This window comes from Ruditapes philippinarum, unplaced genomic scaffold (genome assembly GCF_026571515.1).
Source record: "Ruditapes philippinarum isolate M1 unplaced genomic scaffold, ASM2657151v2 ctg689_1_1_1_1, whole genome shotgun sequence".
Classification (NCBI taxonomy): domain Eukaryota; kingdom Metazoa; phylum Mollusca; class Bivalvia; order Venerida; family Veneridae; genus Ruditapes; species Ruditapes philippinarum.
In genome coordinates this window covers 291,141-311,199 of record NW_026858375.1, presented here as the reverse complement: position 1 = coordinate 311,199, position 20,059 = coordinate 291,141, and the positions used below count along the sequence as shown (strand labels likewise).

The 20,059-nt window shown below is 32.7% G+C and overlaps 3 protein-coding genes across 3 annotated transcripts; all 3 read left to right on the top strand.

The window, feature by feature from the left end:
* The first annotated feature begins 876 nt into the window (after window positions 1–876).
* Window positions 877–3,696, top strand: LOC132753015 (amiloride-sensitive amine oxidase [copper-containing]-like). Its single transcript, XM_060743428.1, has 3 exons — window positions 877–1,572; window positions 1,869–1,938; window positions 2,237–3,696. Exons 1-3 carry the CDS (start codon window positions 1,454–1,456, stop codon window positions 3,692–3,694), a joined length of 1,647 nt encoding a protein of 548 aa, XP_060599411.1. The 5' UTR covers window positions 877–1,453; the 3' UTR covers window positions 3,695–3,696.
* Window positions 3,697–3,858: 162 nt separating this feature from the next.
* Window positions 3,859–4,605, top strand: LOC132753024 (putative amine oxidase [copper-containing]). The gene has a single exon (XM_060743435.1). It carries the CDS (start codon window positions 3,859–3,861, stop codon window positions 4,603–4,605), a length of 747 nt encoding a protein of 248 aa, XP_060599418.1.
* A 2,108-nt stretch (window positions 4,606–6,713) lies between these two features.
* On the top strand, window positions 6,714–12,691 carry LOC132753014 (large ribosomal subunit protein uL14). The gene is made up of 5 exons (XM_060743427.1): window positions 6,714–6,787; window positions 7,265–7,348; window positions 7,862–7,990; window positions 8,997–9,110; window positions 12,578–12,691. The coding sequence occupies exons 1-5, from the start codon at window positions 6,775–6,777 to the stop codon at window positions 12,658–12,660; spliced, it is 423 nt and encodes a 140-aa protein (XP_060599410.1). The 5' UTR covers window positions 6,714–6,774; the 3' UTR covers window positions 12,661–12,691.
* Window positions 12,692–20,059: the final 7,368 nt, after the last annotated feature.

The following is a 20,059-nucleotide window of genomic DNA, read 5'->3' as shown; positions in this document are numbered from 1 at the left end:
GTAAGGATAGCTATCAAAACATTGTCAAAACACATTTTAAAAGATTATCTTATTTTATTTCATGAATTATGTCCTTTTTTTCTACATCAGGAGATGCTTTCATTCAGGGATAATCGTACAATCACCATTTTATATAACACAGACTTTTTACGATAACCAGCATTTTTGAAATATTTTCAGTAATATTTTGAAATTAAAACAAACAAATTTTCGAAATGATTAAAATGTTTTCAGTAACATTATTTGTGATTTATTTTCCCCGGTCTTCCCGTTTTTTGCAATGGTATATTTGAGTAAGCGACATGGAAGGTATTTGTTTACTCAAAGCAAACAGTTATTTATATATATTAGCATTTTGCTGTCCTTAAAGGAGCTCAACTGAGGTCAAAAAAAGCCAAAAGTATGGAGACATTTGCAAATAAATGATAATAAAGAAATATGCTTAGAAGAAAACGGAATATCGTTTTTTTTGTGCAATTCTTAGCCCAATTTTATTTTTGGGTCAGTTTTAACAACAAAATTGACTTGGAAAAACGAGGCAAAGGTATGACCTGAAAAAATAGCACACAAGTTACAGGTCCAGACATATTTCAAATGCCATCTTAAATAAAGTAGAAATGAAATAGAATAGAAAAAAGTTCATCATGTAATTTAAAACATTATTAGGCTGAATTCGATAACCAAGACTTCAATGAATATTTTAATTGAGGTCTTTTAATTTGATTTGAATCTTAACTTTTCTTTTGATATACAGAATGCTTATTTCTTTAGCATTTCTTTAGCATTTCTTTAGCATAAATATTGATCATCGAATAAAACATTTGCCTGCGAAATTCTATACAAAAATTAAGTTTCTTTCACAGATTTGTTAAATCAACACAAAGTTAACGTTTTTAATGCAGCCTTTCGCATTCTATAAGCAGTTTGACCTTGACCGACAGTAATAAATATCATAAAACATCTATTACAAAATGGCTTTTTCTATATTTGTTCGAACACAATAATTATTTAAATATCTTAAATATGAATGCTTATAAACTGAATAATAAGATTTGTTAAACTTTAACCGATTTTTACTTACAGTTTGTACATACAAGTATGATTATGTTTATCTTTCGTATCAAATTGTTAATCGTTGATACATTGGTATTTGCATGGCAATCACCTTGCTGTGTTCTTTAGACACTCAAATATTCCAAAACTTATATCTGCATTAAAATTTATCGAAAATGCACAAGTTATACTTGCAGTACATGTTTGTAAAACAAAGACAGCGTACTTTTTTTAATTGTGTCATTGGAATTATTGCAAGGTGATTATTTAAACAATGCAAAATAGTTAGTTTCTACATAAACTCAATTGCTGGATATCCCTGAATTATTATCTGAAAGATAATGGATTAATTCAAAAGTGGAATAATAGAAGAAGCTTATTGTAATTTAAATTATTGGCTATGTCTTTAAACTATAAACCGAGAAAATATAAGGCGGCCATACCGGAAGACAGTATACCGGAAGTACATACAGAATCAGACAGCAGTGATGAAGAGCATGGTACAGTCAGAACACATAGGTAATTACATTAAGTATAACATCATACATGTACGAATTTACCAATATAATTTTGTCTATTACAGTGTGAAATGATTCTATTAGAAGCATTTATTTTTCACTTATGTAATAGTCTGACAAAATTTTGTACTGTAAATTAAAATTCCCTCTATGTTTCAATTGATCACCCCTTGTCAACTTAACATAACAATTGGAAAAGACAACTGCCATGGGAGGTTCATATAAAAAATATACTTCATGAAGCCTAGTTCGATCAATATAACCATCTGAACAAATACTTTCATTTCATTATTCCAGGTGGACTAAAAGACCAAGACTTTCAGTCGTTTCTGAAGCTAATCCTTCACCAAGAGTATCAGCGTTTGAGGTTTGTAAAAGTGTTCCATTCAACATTAAAATTTCTTGTTTTCACAACCGATTTCTGAAACAAAAACAACATTTAAATCTTTAACAAGAAAATAAACTGCACTGCTCTTAGCAATAACAAAAAAAAGTTAATCATGAAATTCACTACAAAATAAAAAATCATGTAAACCCTATAAGTCTTATATTGTTTAACTCAATATTTAAATTTAGTTTCCAGGTACTGTTTCGTATGACATAAAGATGAAATATTCCTATTTAATAACTTTGCAACTTATACATGTATGTATCTTTTATTCTAGGTGCCAAATCCCGCCTTTCTAAGACTTCCTAGTGACAAGAAAAGCGAATCTGAATTAAAGAAAGCACTCTTTAGAAGAATAGCTGGAACTTGCTTAGTCATTATCACAATAGTCCTCCTCATTATTGTTATTTATATGGTTTCTGAAACGCCAAAAACTCATGTTTGTAAATATGGTGACAGTGACTACGTAACACCACGTGACCTTGATAACCCGGAAGTGTTCGATGATCTCACACCGGAAGAATATGAAGCAGTCAACGGTTACATGATGCGCATTAAAGATCTGAATCTAATTCGGTTTCAATCAGCAACTGTAAACAGTAGTTATATCTATATGATAGATTTATTCCTGCCAAATAAAGATGAAATTATTGAATACCTTGACAATGGAAGTAAAAGACCCGCACGTGAAGCAATCGTGACTGTTGTCAGGGGTGATAGAGTCCCTCCAGTTGTTGAAGAGTATATTGTATCCCCTGCATCGCTTCCAGAAGAACACAGGCTATACAAAAATCCGTCATATAAGCATAATCCAATTCCATATACTAGTCGGCCAATAGATGGTATTGACAACAAGTTCCTGTTCTCGGTAATAATAAACAAAGTAACTGAAGAACTTTACCCATTGCTGATTGAAAGTTACGGTATGTGTCACCATAACTGCACAAAAGGTGTAAACTGTTTAAAGATATTTGTAACAGCACCACGAGGATTATATAATAGAGACCGGAAGTCATGGGCTAGAGTATTTCCGGATGTTGATGGCTATTACATTCACCCACTCGGACTTCAATTCCTTATAGATCATAGTTCAACAGATATAAATAAATGGAGAATGGTACAGATAATATATAATGGTCAAATGTTTGAAACAGTTTCTGCTTTGATGAATGCCTACCGTTCAAAATCGCTTAAATTAATTCATATTCACCATGACAAACATGAACAACTATATTCGTCCTATGAAGCAAGAGGTGACCGCCCCAAACATCCAGCACAAGGTCCTAAATTAACTGAGCCAGATGGGAAAAGGTTTAAAGTAAAAGGACAGCGTGTTTCTTATGGTAAATGGAGTTTCTACTACCATATGCGTCCAACAACTGGAATGCAAGTATTCGATGTTAAATTTGATGATGTAAGAATAGCGTATGAAATAAGTTTGCAAGAGGTGCTTGTTTTGTATTCGGGCTATGAGCCTTCTCAAGGTACATCAAATAATTATGATGCTTCGCGACTTCTTGGAGCATCAAGTATGGAGCTTGTAAGAGGAGTAGATTGTCCTGATACAGCGGTCTATCTGGATACCGTCTTCTTTGCAAATGCTGGGCGTGCAAAGAGGTATAAAAACAACGTGTGTTTGTTTGAAAATAATGGCGGCAAACCAATGAGGAGGCACTACCAAGATAACTTTAATGACGGATACAAATTTTACGGTGGCATTCGGACTATCACTTGATAATAAGAACTATTGCCACAATCTGGAACTATGACTATGTTTTTGACTATATATTTTATAACAACGGCGCTGTGGAGGTGAAAGCGTCCATCACAGGATACGTACAGGCAACGTTCGGTTGAACAAAGAAGATCCCATATGGAAGTCCCATTCGAGATCACTTTATGGCAGATCTACATGTTCACATGTTCAATTATAAAGTTGATTTAGACATTGTTGGCACTGCAAATCGTTATACGGTAAATAATATTGAAGTAGAAACCAAACCACATCCGTGGTACCCTGACTTCAACATTTCCCAGCTTCGTATTAAACCAGAATTGATAAATACTGAAACTAAAGCAGTCACAGCATATCAATCAAACATGCCCCAGTATCACATATTTCATAGTGATGAAGCAAAGAGCCAGTACGGGTCACACCGAGGTTACAGACTACTAAATCGTTCTCCTGTTTTCCGTCTCCTGTCAAACAATCCAATGACGGGTGAGGCAAAATGGGCCAATTATTCTGTTATTGTGACCAAAAGGAAGGAATCTGAAAGAGACTCGTCGTCAATTTTCTCACAAAATGATCCTTTTGACCCTATCATTAGCATCGATGATTTTATAGACGATGAAAATTTAGTAGACGAGGACCTTGTTGCCTGGCTAACAGTTGGTACCCATCATATTCCCGGGACGGAGGACGTACCGTCTACACCGACAACATGGAACCAATTTTCGTTTATTCTCACACCATATAATTATTTCTCTGAATGTCCAAGTCTTAACTCAGCAGATAATGTTCTCATACGGCCACCAGATAGGGACAACAAAAAAGCCGCTGTGGAAACATACGGGCGTTCATTTGAGTCAAAATGCATTCCTGTGTCAGTAGGTCCTTACGACTACGACGGAATTCGTCGATGATTTTATCTGCCAAATATTAACATTCATATGATTAAAAAATAAATTATGTGTCGAGTGTCTGTATAGTATTAGTACTTTAAACCAAGTAAGTTTAAAAACTGGTGTGTCTGTACAACTACACGGAAATTTAAATTTCTGTATTTGCATTTTACAATTTCTATTTTTATGCTCCCCGAAGGGTGAGCATATACTCGCAGCTTTGACCGTCCGTCTGTCCGTCCGTCCGTCCGCTATTCTTGTCCGGGACATAATTTGAAACAACAAGAGGTATCAACATGAAAATTTGTAGGTAGATGTGCAGTGCACAAGAACCATAACTCTACCTTACCTATTTTTTTGAATTATTGCCCTTTGTTCACTTTTACACTTTGAACTTTGTCCGGGACATAACTCTAAAACTAAAAGAGATATCAACACAAAACTTTACAGGTAGAGAGATCTCATTGAATAGAAAATGCAGTGCTAAAGAACCATAACTCTGCCTTGCCTTATTTTGGAGTTATTGCCCTCTGTTCATTTTTTTATACTTTTTGTGTCCAAAACCTACTCGGGGAGCATCACCCGGTTCAACCGGTTCTTGTCTTTAAAATTTAGTTTGGACGTTCGGATCGGACTAAAAAATTGTTACTAAAAAAATCGTTCCTTTTTTTGGGAAAATTTATTCATTTGACTTAATTTTTGAATTAAACTTTGAATTACCCGGGGAACATACTTGCTAAAACTTAAGAACAATTTTTCCAACAAAACAACTTTATCTAGAAGAAAAATATCCTTGGTGGAAAGGTGATTTAAGACCTAATTATATTTGCTTTTTTAAAGGAAATTCCCTTGGTACATTTCCTTTTGTAACTACTGATTTTTCCCTTAAAAATAATCATGTTAGACAGGTTGGAACTTTCCTTGGAAACAGATCTGATGTGAAATTTAGTAGCAAATTTCGTTATTTGCTGATAAAATAAAGCACTTTAAATTCTGTTGTACTTCAACCGGAGGGTCAGCTAACTTAATTCTGTTTGAACATTAATTAAGACAATTTTAAAAAAAATATAAATTTTATTGGGCCTTGTGCTTTTTAAATAATGTTTTAGTATCCTTAAACAAATTTAACGGACTTACAGGCTTATAAAATTTTTGATGCTATGATTTGTAATTTAAAAAAAAAGGAAAAAAAATTTAAAAAGAATAATTAAAGGCAAAATTAAACCTTTTCCTTATTAATAAAAACATTTCAAATTGTTGCCCAAAACTTAAGGGGAACAAACATTTGTAAAAAGGTTACTTTTTTGAAAAACAAAAATATAGGCGGTTTTGGGAAAGGGTTTGATTTTATTTTTAAAAACTGTAATAAAAAGGAAAATAAACGCCTTAGGAAAGGGAACTCATTTTCCCTCATTTTTTTGGGCAAGTTAGATTTTAAAAATTAAATAAAAAATTTAATTAATTTTTAAAACAATTAGTTTGGAAACTATCACTTTAAAAGATTAAATTAAATGAATTTATTTTCCCCAAACAAAAGGGTTAAAAAAGAATACATTAAATTATTTTACTTCCCAAAAAAATAAAAATCCTTAACCCAACATAATAACTTAACATAATACAACAAATTTTTAAAAACATTTTAAACAATAAAATACCAGACATACAACATACATTACATAATAATGAAATACAAAATAATTTTTCATTCATACATCCTTTTCATACATACTTTATCTAATTTAAAAATTATCAGAATAATTTACCTTTTAATACTTTTTCACCTTTTTCCCGAAATAAATTTCATTAATAAAATAAATACAACAAAACACAACTAGTAGATGGGGCAATTTAAATTTCAGAAGATTAATTTTTACTCCTTAATTAGGGTTTCATTTTTACCCAAGGCACAAGCATAAATTAGTTAAAGGAAAAAGTGAAGAATTTTGGTTTAAACAACAGAGACATACATCTCTGCGTTTAAAACTATACCACCAAATCTAAAAGCATCCTGTTAAATTATTAATAATGTCAATGTATTTTAGCAGACTAAGTCGTGTATTTTTTCTTCAACTTTTAAAATCATCCATCCGCGCTTAACTATGATGAGAACAATATTTAAAGATTTCAGTCGTGAAAGCTAAAAAATATTGACGCGCATGCGCCGTACGTACTTCCTTTCAAAACCCAAACATGTCGAAGAGAGGTAGAAAATAGTTTACCTTTACTTAATCATCCGTTTGTATCATTGTAATCCAGATAAATTACGAGTTTTAGACCAACTAAAACACTAGTTCATTTTATTTTTAATGTGTTGTAGACATGATTTTGTTGCTAATTGTCACTGTTGGGGAAAAATTAAAGATTACTTGAAGCCCCTGAAAAAAAAGATAAAGTTTTACAACGATAATACCTAATAGATAAAAATTTTTTTTAAAAAGTTTTGGGTTTTAATTTTAATAAATAAACCCGTCTTTTTTTTGGATTAATTTAAAAAATTTTAAATGTAATTTTTTAGTAAAAAATATGTTCCAATTTCAATAGTTAGATAATTGTTGAAAAATTTCAGAGCTTGTGGATAGACATTGGCCCGACATGTAGAATTTTTTAAATAGGCTCATTCTGTCTATTGTTGCAGCACATGCACTTGACATTTTTAAACAAACCTTGCAATATTTTTCAGGTCGTGGAGGTTCTGCGGGAGGTAAATTCCGTATCTCTCTGGCCTTGCCAGTAGGCGCCGTCATTAACTGTGCTGACAACACAGGTAACTTTAATTGATCTTTTAAACCTGTCGTTAACATATTGTTAATTTCCATTTCCTCATCTTGTTCGTTGCGTTTGATTTAACGAATATCCCAATTCATTATTATCAGTGTGCGTATCTGACATACGAACAGCACAAATTGATTCAACATTTTCTTTAATTTCTACATCTTCGTAGAGTTGTCATTGTATTGGATGATGAATATCGATATTGCGATATTCAGTGACAGTCCTGCGTCTTAGCACAGTGTACTTCTTATTTCGTATTTTATGTGTCGGGTAAAACATAGAAGCAGTGTTATTCTAATCAATTGCCTGACTGTTGATTATTAATTTAGTATTAAAATGTCATGCAAAACTGTTGGCGTTGAATGTTGAAAACATCATACATTGTTGATCTAGTATTTTCTGTTATCTTGAATAATAAACTTTTAGCATGTTTCCAAATCATGCCGGATGTAAAATAAAATATCTCTTCATTAAGATCATGTGGTATTTGAATTTTGATTTCCAGGTGCCAAGAATCTGTACGTAATTGCTGTGCAAGGTATCAAGGGTCGTCTCAACAGAATGCCAGCTGCAGGTGTTGGTGACATGATTGTTGCTACAGTCAAAAAGGGAAAGCCAGAACTTAGAAAAAAAGGTATTGTCTTTGAAATACATATATGAAAAACAAGATGTGTGAATATAATAAACATCATGTATACATGAAAGTACAGTATTTTACTGAAGACCAATTACTAATTATTGTTGCTGGTATTTTATGACTTGAATTTGGATTTGAAAGTAAATTTTCATCATTTGTAATTAGATAAGGGAACACACCTCTGTAGTGGGGCAGCAAAATCAATTGTCGGTATTGCCCATGTTGTGTCACAGCCTGTATGGACTAGTTGAAAATATCAAGAATTTACCATATAAAATAATAAATAGCACACAGACAAGTTAAGCAATGCTTTAGATAAAAATGGGCAAGTAGGTCAATATCTGATTTTGCTGTCCCTGATCTGGATAGGTAAATAAAATAAGAATGAAATATCCAATTAATGATAAATACTGGTGTAGTTTGGTTTAATGTGATACCAGTATTACTGACTTCTTTATTCAAGAAAGTATATTAACTTACTGGTCAGTTTAGCACACACAAGCTACTGCATTGCTAAGGCAATGCCAATATGAATAGAAAGGATAAAAGCTAGATGTATTTGGGCAGGAGTAAACAACAACTAACACAATTCAGGGATATTTTTTTTGGCTTATTTTATAGCCACTTTTCGGTCATATTTCCAATTGATAATAGTATATTATTTTCCCAATCCACAGGAAAAAATTCCCAATAGAAAGTTACAAAATTAAAATATTGAATAACAAATTCTAAAATCTTTGAAAATAAGGACTTCTTCACTGTGAAGGTGCTTAAATGTTTGAAGATGCCATCCTAGCAAATGATTCTTTGCTTTCATTTAATCACTAAAAAATTTAAGTAAGCATTTTTCCCCAATTTTTAACAAAACATTGCTGAATTTCCCAATTCCATGGGTATGGGTCATGTTCCCAAAATCCTGGAAAAAACCTTGCAATTATTTCACACATGCCTGATTTCACATCTAGAATTTTTTAGTCTAATTATATAATTTTGACTTTTACAGTATTACCTGCGGTGGTAGTAAGACAAAGAAAACCTATACGGCGGAAAGACGGCTCTTTTATATACTTTGAAGACAATGCGGGGGTAATTGTAAATAATAAAGGAGAAATGAAAGGTGAGTCAACTGTTTTATATTAGTTATATACTTTAACCCTTTGATTCATGACTGCTTTGATTTGAAACTGTTCATTTATAACTTTAGAGGATTCAATTTCAAAAATTTGCTTATATTGAGTTAAAACATTTTAAGTGTGGTCAGAATTATATTTTTGACAGGCTATTCATGAACACCACCCTGCACTGTCAAACAATGACATTACCTTAAACAGTGCTGTTTCAAATATATCAGAACAAACATTTAATTCATATAAGCTTGCTTAAGACAAGACAAAGGTTTTGGGGTTATGATCAACTTGTAATTATTAGTCAGATTTAAGTAAAATACTTCCAATAAGTGCTTTGAATGCTACTTGGACAGGTTCATTCTTCTGCCATGTCTACAGTATTTCAGTGGCCTTTAAAGCTAATAATCACCACACTCATTATACAGCAGAGCAACAGATAAGCTTTAAAAGTGAATTGGGTATTACTCCATCATTTCCTTTGGAATTGGGTATTGGCTCCATTTAATTGGGTATTCCAAAACTCGATACCCTATGGTTTCAAGATCAATTGGGTATTCAATTTATTGTTTCAATATCAATAAAATTAAATTTAGATATCTTAACTGTTTTAAAAAGAAAATAGGATTAACAATTTACTAGAACTTTTCAAAATTGTTTTATTTTTTATATAAAATGCTCATGTTAAATTTCATAATATTTTTAACAAGTTCATTTTATGACTGATTTTTGATTATTTGCGACTGTTTTGTTTCAAATCATTTTCACTTTGTACGACGCCATATTGCATTGATACAGCTGGGACCTACTTATTGACGGTCTCCGCAAAATCAACGGTCTCTGCCGGTCTGTAAAGACCGTCAACCTGAGTAGACAAATCGACGGTCTCGTGCTTAGCCTGTATTTGGAGACCGGGGACCGTCGAAGACCGGAGACCATTGATTAGTTAGCATTGATTCGGGCATATTCGGATATCATGCATATCGATATAATTTGTCCAAAACTACGAGTGTACGACAGATTAATTTTGCGGGGTGATAAAAATGTCAATACGCACGGGTTTTTAAGACAATTGCGTATTTTTTTTTTTTTCAATGGGTTTTGATACGCATTCTTAAAAAATCAATTGCGTATTTTATAAAATTAATTGCGATAATACGCAAATACGCACCTTATCTGTTGCTCTGATACAGTATCTGTAGATGGGATAAAAATAGAAATTTCACCAACAACTCTTGAATAATGGAATGATGCCAGTCCGCTGGAAAATAACATAAATATTAGGATTTGCACGTCAAAATATCATAAACATGAGACAGGACCAGTTTTACAAGCCCTAAAATTCAAACTCAAGTTGTGATACACAAGAGAAAACAAGCCCCCCCCCCCCCCCACACACACACACATTTCACTGTTTTGTCAGTTTACTGACATACAGCAAGAATCATCACAAAGAAAACTATACATGACATCCCTTACCCCAAAGTGGTTGGAGCATAAAAATGACATTCAGTTTTTTCAATGTTGACATCTTGATTTTTCCCAAAATTGAGCTGCCGAAATTATCTAAATTTTATATTGCTTAAAGAAAACAAGCAAAACCCCAGATGCACAACTACATGTTTTGGCCAACATTCCTGTAAAGTTTCATGACTTGCATTCAAATACACAATTTGAAAATTTTTACTGAGTCATGGGCAATTATTCTCACAAAACTGAATTAATCCACACACAAAACCCCAAGTGCACAACTTCATATGCTGATCAACATTCCTGTAAAGTGTGTTGACTCTAGCTCAAGCACTGTTAGAGCTACATGTGACACACCATGGAACAAACACATGCACAGATAGGCAGACAAGGGCAAATTTAAATGCCGTCCCGCTAGCACTCTGACTGGGCCATAAAAATCATGCATCTCTCTTCACAAATGTGTTTGGAGCCATAATTTTAGGGTCACTGTCCAGCACCCATGACTCTTGCGTAAATGTTAACTGAATTGTACCCCTTTGTAAAATAAGAAAAATTCTCATAGAATCTGCACTACTTCTGAAAGTATTCACTTAAATAGATTTTCACTTTAATATATACTATGCTCATCTTCGAGTAAAATATTTTAATCACAAAAAGTTATTGAGATCTTTAAAATTCTTATGGAATATGTGTAATTTGAGTAAAAGAATGAATAAATTATGTATGGGAAGCTGCGTACCTTATTACAGGTCAAGTACAGATGGTCCATTTTTTAATAAAGAATGCCCCAGTCTTTTAATGACACTATATATTCAAATAGTGACCAGATATAGTGTGTAAAATTTTAAACGTAAGGAATCTACTTTGTGTGAAGTCAAATTATATTTATGTTATACTTACAAAGAGACTTTTTTTGCAAATAACAATATTTTCTACTATCAAATTTGAGCATAGCAGTCTATGCAAAAGACTTCTAAGTTTTACTGGACAATAGGTCCTGTAAACTGAAAATTTTTACTGGACCAAACATGATTTTACTGGACCGAAAAAAACCTGATTGGTATGGCATTTTGAGTGACTTGATAAGTGTCAGCAGACAAAAAGTTTGTGTACAAAAAGAAAATTATATTAAATATTATCAACGATGTGAAGTTATCTTTTTGCACCACAATCAAAATGTAAACATAAATATTGTTATACATGTATTCAATGGATATTGCTATTTAAACTTCAATTCCATACAGAATATATACTAGCAAAATGAGAGGGTAAATTTCAGCAAAAGTCTGGCATATGTAAACAGAATTATATATATCGGTAATTTAGTGAAGTTGACAGATTAATTGTTCAATGATTTTGGTACCTTCACAGTATAGTTTAATTTTTGTCAACATCTTGGACGATCTTTCATAGCTAAACACCAGTTGAGCACACGTGTAATTTAGCATTACTCTAAGTCTGTCGATTAAAGACGTAAATTATTCAAATTAATACACTGACACTTTCATTTGTGTAAACAAACTAATAGCGGGTGACCTTTCACATCTGGGCCGCTTATGTAATTTACGCGGCCGCTTATTGCCTTTTAATTGTACTAGTTGGCGGATATTTTTATCTTACGTTGTTACATTAAAGTTTGCATTATGAGAATGCATATCAGTTGACAAGCATTGCACGAGCTTATATTGTGTAATGACAACATTTTGATATGTTTTAAATTTAGGTAAATGTAAGGTTTTTATAAAAACCTTAATTTTTTACCGGACCGTCGGGCTGTCAATACATATATTTTTATCGGACCTTCTGATTTTTTACCAGTCAGGGCCGACGGTCTTTTGGAAAGACTGGCATAGTATATCTTTAATTATTCTTTTGGTGAATTTGTTACTTTGTATCAAGCACTGAGAATATTTGAGCATGCGAACAGCACTCGTTACCATGCACAGTAAAAGTCATGTGTTATAATTCTTGCTGTATGTTTTTTCAGGTTCTGCTGTGACAGGTCCAGTAGCAAAAGAATGTGCAGATTTGTGGCCCCGTATTGCTTCAAATGCCAGCTCTATTTGTTAAAAAGAAAAAAATAAATGTACAGAAAAAGAAAGTTTTGTTGTTAACCTGTTCAGAAAAAAGCTTAAGAGGGTTGTTTTACTTTGATGGTTTCATGTAGTGTGCACCAGTCAATAAAATCCTAACCGGGATGTTTGTGGGGAATAGTCGAGTGTTTGTCTCTTCTCTGACTCGACAATGCCTCCATACAGTTTTAAAACATACTCCCGACACTTAGTTGGATTTAGGGCTTGACCTTGAGCATTATCTGATCCCAACTTTTCCCCAGGTATTAGAGAGCTGAGCATTAAATTGACAGGTGAACAGTCACACTAGTTGGCTGCTACATTACTGAGTACTTCCTTTAGGTTAAAGCAATAAACCATAAATACAGTATGGTCAGAATTTCTTTTGAGACTAAATGGTAAAGAAGAATGTCGCGGTGTGCGTGCGGCGCGACAGATTTCACACATCTGGAGATATTTGATGTTGGAACAAGTTCAAAGATTTGGTCAGTTTTCGAGCTGAATTAAAAACAAACAAACGTCCTGATCTCGTCACGAAAGAGCACATAGGGTGACATGAAACAAACAAGATCGCATGCCAATCTTTCAGAGCTGGGTCTTTATATTACCGTTAAATATACAGGTGTTATTATAATTATTTTTATTATGATAAAAGCATTGTGTGTTTATACGACGGTAATATTTCTCCATCAATTCGTCTCTATATAAGCTGGAAAGATGAGAAAAAATACGAACGCATGAACAACGTTTGTTTATGTGCAATATTTGTTAATGACGAATGACTGGATTGTCCTTAATCATTATCATACTTTATTAAAATGAAAGTTGAACTTGGAACTGCCCTAAAAGATTGCCGACCTGACTATAGGGGTGTCATATGCAAATAGCATTCAAAGAGTGATTGCTTACTCGTAATATATGAATACATCTGTACTGGTTTCCTAGCCGATTCCGGACCCTTGCATATCTATGTATATGAACAAGATTTTTTTCATCTTTCTTACGCATTTTTATGGTCAGAAAGACATAAATATCACCGAGGTACCAGTTTTGGACCATTTTATTTTCAACCAGTAAAACTAGTAATGAATTTCAACGACAGAAGCTGTATCAATCTTGGCTGTCAACTTTGCATTTCCTGAATACAGACAAAATAGCCGAGCTCAAATCCTTTATTTTGATCGTAACTCATGGTTATATGAACGTATCAACGATAATTTAATATTTCACAAATATAGATTGAAATGCTTTAGGGGTACCGAGAAGAGAATTAGCGACGCTAGAGACCCCCACTGGGCTCTAACCGAACTCTATAACAGACACCTGGAACACATCAAAAGACCTTTTATATAATTAGGAATTCAATATTACTTCAGTTAAATATAGAAGCAAAATCTCGAAGGAAGACGGGACATCTGTCCATACATTTTCTCCGAGGTTACCGGCTTCCGTCTTCTAAAGGTTACCGGTTTCTGTCTAAAGAACTTTCAGCAAGATAACATTTTATAAAAGAAGCAGGAACGTGTTTCACTAATCTACATATAGGCGTTTTATTTTATTGCAAAGGTTAAAAAAAACTTACATAAAATCAAATAGAATTATACCACATTGCTTAAAGGCACATTATGCCTCAGATATGTTTTAAATATTTACTCCTTTAGAAAGGTCAAACGTGAGTTTTATTTTGGTTTTAGAACATATTATATGCTTGTTAGCTGAAGAAAATAGCGCTAATTCTTAAATAATATGTAATAATAAACAAAAAAGTATTTTGACTTCCATACAAAATATCATTATAAATGTACTTAAATTGCCAAAAAGCAACAGAAGAAGAGGAGACAGTTTATATTATTGAGTAACATTTTGGAAACTATTAAAGAATACCAAAAATAAATAGATTTTGAAAAATAAAAATGAAAGCATCTCTGTGGCATAATGGGCCTTTAAATGTATTTAATTTAAATTACTTTTAAGGAAATCTTTAAGAAAAAAGAAACCATTGTGTGGAAACGGACTCACTGTATCATTTATTGCAAGTATATATACAATACAATGTGTATGGGTTATTGTGATTAGAAGCACCTTTTACATCTATAAGCATTGTATCATGTAGTGAAAGTTTTAATCATTCTGCTTGTATCATTTTTTGTGATCACTGCAAGTAGATGTGTTTCTTCTATACCTAGTGAAAAAGAGGGACAAACACTTGTTTTCTTAAGAAAAACGTAACCTTAAAAATATATATAAATGATAACTGCTAGTACTTAAAAAGGAATTAAATGAAATGCTTTATTACAGAATCATTCTGGCAGTAAATTAAGAAAAAAATTAAGCATCAAGAATTGCAGTCACGAAAATGTTATGTCATTCTATGGGATACGTTTCAGTAAGTCAAAAAAGTGTGAAGTTTAGTTTAGTCAAATACGTGTCAGTAAGACAAAAATAGTGTATAGATACATTTATACAATATATACATTATATATGGAATACAACAAAACATAAACGTTTTTGTGATTCTACTGTGGACGCTTCAGTCATGCATGCATCTTGACAGTTCTTCACGACTTTTATCCCCCTCAATCCGAATAAAAGTCAGATTTTACACACATGTCTCTCACCGCCCGTCCGTCCGTCCATTTGTATGTCTGTCTGTCTGTCTGTTTTTTTTTCGAATAAGGTAATTTTCAGAAGTTTCGCTGCTTATGTCCTTTTACTGTGAGTCATATCTGAGAAACAGTGTATATGACCAATGCCAGGACAGGCACTGAGTTTCTATTGTCTCCAGTTAATTGTCCGGTTAATCAAAGTATCGCTGGACAACGGTCATCTGTAATTAGTTTTCTCCGCGTGACCAGGTGGCCGAAGATCGATAACTGACCACCTCTGACCGATAACTGGACTGAGCAAAGAAAGATGCCAGAATGCTCGTACCCGTTGGGAAATACGTTTTCTGTTACTTCCTAGTTACAACAGGGACTTTGACATTTAAACTGAAATGTGTTACCATAGTTCAAGTTCAATCACTTATCTTCGAATGTTTGTGCTATATTAACTACAGCACCAATCATAGCATTTCTATGTCATATAAATTTCTCTTCCTGATTTTTATACAAAACATTTAACGAAGAAAACAAATAGAAACCATATAGTTTTATAGTAATATTACCAACTATTTCTCCGTTGCCTTTATAACTTTATTCTATAAAAAACGTTTTAATAAAATTACGGAAACTGTATTTTGCAGTTAATAAAACGATATTATGTTTAATAAAAATTTAATTAATTAAATTAAGGAATGTCCTGCTGTAGAAAAGGCTGTGTCTTGATATTTTTTATTCTTGCCATGATTTTAGTTTGTCCAGATTATGGTAACGTGTTTAACATAAAAGTTTTAATATTATATATATCATAACTCAAAATTTGAATATCGTCTTATCATTTCCAATGGTTTCTTTCCTTCTTTAAAATATTCTTACTTTCTCTTTTTTTAACGTTTGCTTTCTTTCTTTAAAAAAACAAACAATGCTTTGTATAAGTTATGACGTGCATTTTGTTTAAACTTCTTTAGGATACCCAATTAAACATGATTGCCTTCTTACGTTTGCCTAAGATTGTCTTTGTTATGACACGTGATGCATCCTGGATCTATCGTTAGTGTTTTTCTTTTTCTTTTTTTACATCCTAGTCTATTAAAACAATCAATTCTATCAAATTACACCATCTTGTTAAGTGACAACACTGTTTAAACATCTATCTTTGGCAACAATCTCGGATAAACTTCTTAAGGTAGCCTTCGTCTTCATCTTTCCACTTAATTTAAGATTGACCGTTAAGGTATAACAATAAATCCGATTGCCTGTGTCCGTGTTTACCGGAAGCAAATGACACGCACGCGACATTATGCAAATTTATTTCAAGCACGTGGGACTATTTGCATAACGGCTTCTGTCCAAATGTAGAAGTGAAGGTCCATTGTTCTTTACTATTTGATTCGGGAATTAGAAAGAATTATTTCTGAATGAGCAAACACGTATCTCTTAAGAAATGGGTTTTATTCCAAGTATGCTATCTCGTTTTTAAAATTAATTTGAAAGCGGGTCGACTGGGAGACATAACATAAGATTTAGTGCCCCTATAGAAAAAAATGAGGGAGTGCGTGTTTTTAAACGAAAGTCTACAATCAAAGGGTGTTTTCAGCGATTATACGATGTCTTGTCTTCAATAATTATTAATATTAAAGACAACTTTAAGTACCTTCTCTCACAAATTAAATATGGTGAAATTAAATTCATGACAACCGCAATTTAACAGGAAACAAGACACCCTTATATTACATCATTTTCTCAGAAATTATTTAACTGACTTTAACATTAATAATATTGTTTTAGTCTATAACTTTTCTGCATTTACTTAATTTTGACAAAATGAAGAAAACGCGATTATCCAGAATTTTATACGGGAATAAGAAACTCATTATTTTAAAGAATATATTTGGTATTTTTATATGTTAATTCAACACCATTTACTATAATTTGGGAATTTAAGTATTGTTTCAATATAGCAAAAAAACGGCATTTTTCATTCTTCCTGTATGACAATATATTACGTGTTTCTGGGTGTTTACAATTAAAAATGATAATTTACAGGCGTGACCCTTACGTTTGACTTTCAAATCAACAATGCAATTGCGATCTGTTGTTTAATTATATTTTGATCCATATCTGTGCGATGCAGGACAGTTTTTGTATATGAGACAATATATTAATGATAAGGGTAAATTTCCACCCGTCAGAGAGTTCCACAGAAGGCAGGTTTGTACTCATAAAAATTATTCTGCTCTTTGATGGACTTTATTAAGTACGAGTATTAAAAGAAAAGTGCTAGCCTATACCTACCTTTATCTACGGAACCTCTTTGTTCTGTCCCTTGAGGTCAATTCTATGAGAAGAAAGGACAAAACTCTCAAATATTACAAAATTTAAACGTTGTATCGGAACAGACGAAACTTAATGATAATTAGTGGCCACTTAAATAACGAATTAATGTTAATAAGATGTTTGCCTCTTTAAATTCTCATACAATATATGCAGCTGATATTTAAGTCTTCCCATAATACCTTAGCTAATTGCATATGATTAATATCCTACGAATGGAATTGATCTGAGAATGGCAGAAAATTACTACCGTATAACTCACGCACGCTCGCTTAGGAAATGATTCTGAAAATGTCAACCGATTACAAGCAATAACTCTCGTGCTTTGTTATTAATTCTACCGAAAAAGGTGTAACAATGGAGAAACTTCACGGGCTGTCATCTTCACGGTGAGCCGGTATGGGCGGGGATAAAATCCGATACCTTCACGTTTTCTTAACATAATCCGTTAAATGAAGAGTTTGTACCATTGTTAAATAAAAGTTTTATGTTCCTGGCGAAAGTTATTGAGAACGGTTTAATTTCAAATAAAGCGCGCGATTGCCTTTTGTAGCCCGGTGTGCGACAAGGTTTCATTTTGTACAATTACGGGAGATTTATAGCGGCTTACAGACGGCCAAATGTTAACGAAACGGCAGTTAATCATATAAACACGTGAAACCGTCTAAAGGTAGTAGTTAGTTAGAAATAAATGACAATTTCAGGGTTTGAACCGTGGAATTGATACATAAATGAATTGAAATAGTGATTGAAATGGTGAAATGTCACTCATTTTTCAAGGCTACTTATCTTTAGAATGTTTAAACTATAACTGCTCTTTTGGGAATAATTTTAATACTCTACACCCCCACATCCACACACCCTCCTTACCAAAAGGTTATTATTTCAAAACCTTTATTATATCATAAGCCCCCTTAACAATGCATGTTGGACGCTAGACGAACAATTGAATTAAGGCAGTGAAAAAAGCATGCATTGCAATTTTGTATACAATTTTTCTCCTGACGTGACAAATCGACTTTAGCATTTTCAAAAACGTTCCATCGCAAAATCTATATACTGTCTTTTAAGAAAAACATACAGTGAAGAATAAAGACCTATTAAGAGCATATTCGTATACAAATATTACGCACGGCCTTTCGTTGAGTCTGTTTGCATTAATAACCGTTTTATAAAGTAGCATCAATATCGGTCTTATTTGTCCATGATGAACCTTATATCTCCCATCAAAATACCAGCCATATCGATTGACCAAATACTAATATCGTGGAATCGTCAGGCATGGAGAACGCGCATTAATTTTCGACAATATTTACAAGCGCGAGATAGACTGGGATTCTCCCGAACATCCGGGTCCTTTGTGCCAGTCTGAGAAGTGAGTCACGTGGCCAAATTAAGACGATTGTTAAGAACTGCTTTTCAGAAATTGACAAATTTATTATTTAGCTCGTATTCCCGTTTTTTCTTCTCTGTATAAAAGTTTAATCATTATTTGTAATGATGGGAATATTTGAACAGTAGTTGAGCTAATCGTGAATTTAGTTTCAGGCCAAATATTTCACGATTGAATGCATTTAAGTTAAGTTGGCGAGATTTTCGTACTAAGGTGTACATGAAGTTGTAAAATAAATATGTATAAACGTCGTTTATAAATGTATAAATAATATTTTTAGTGAAAGAATATCACATTATTTAATTTTTTCGTCCCTGATCTAACAAGACATGCAGGAAATAGGTATTTCGATACAGGTATAGATCTTTTAAATAATTCATAACAAAGATGAGCTCAACCATTTTTTTCTTATAATTTGTGAAGAAATTTAAGAAAAACATTTTTAAGTTTAGTCAATCAACATGCAGAAAAGAATATATCATGAAAACATGCTTTATGCTTTTGGACAATTCAGTCCCGAGTGAAAAGACCACTTATAGAAAATCTATCAGTAAATAAATACATGTAAATAAACGTTCGAGAAACTACGTGTTAATAAAAATAATATTATTTTCCATTTACCTTCAGTTTTTCTTTTCGCAAACAAATTTGATTGCAATTGCATGTTTTAAACCATCTTCAATGTATTAAAAATACATAAAAAGCTAAGATCTAGGGTTTATCAAAGAAATATATCTTGTTGAAAACATAAACTTTATGCGTGTGTTCTATCAAATTTAGTGCATGCTAATGAGCAACTTCGAGAAATAACGCGCAGTAAGCCGTGAAATTATTTCTGCAATTAAAAAGGTATTCGTCACGTTTCATAATTGAAAAAGTCTTTGTTCCATTCTCACGAAAATCCAAATCTCCGAGGATTAATCCTCTAGTAATGCAAATTTATTAGTTAAAACAAGGTTTTTAAGTCACAAATAACTATGGATGATTCGTGTTTTGTTTGAAATGGCTTATCAGCAGCGATAAATTTGCCATGGTTTCTCATAACTTGAAATATATAGCCTTCCGGGTAC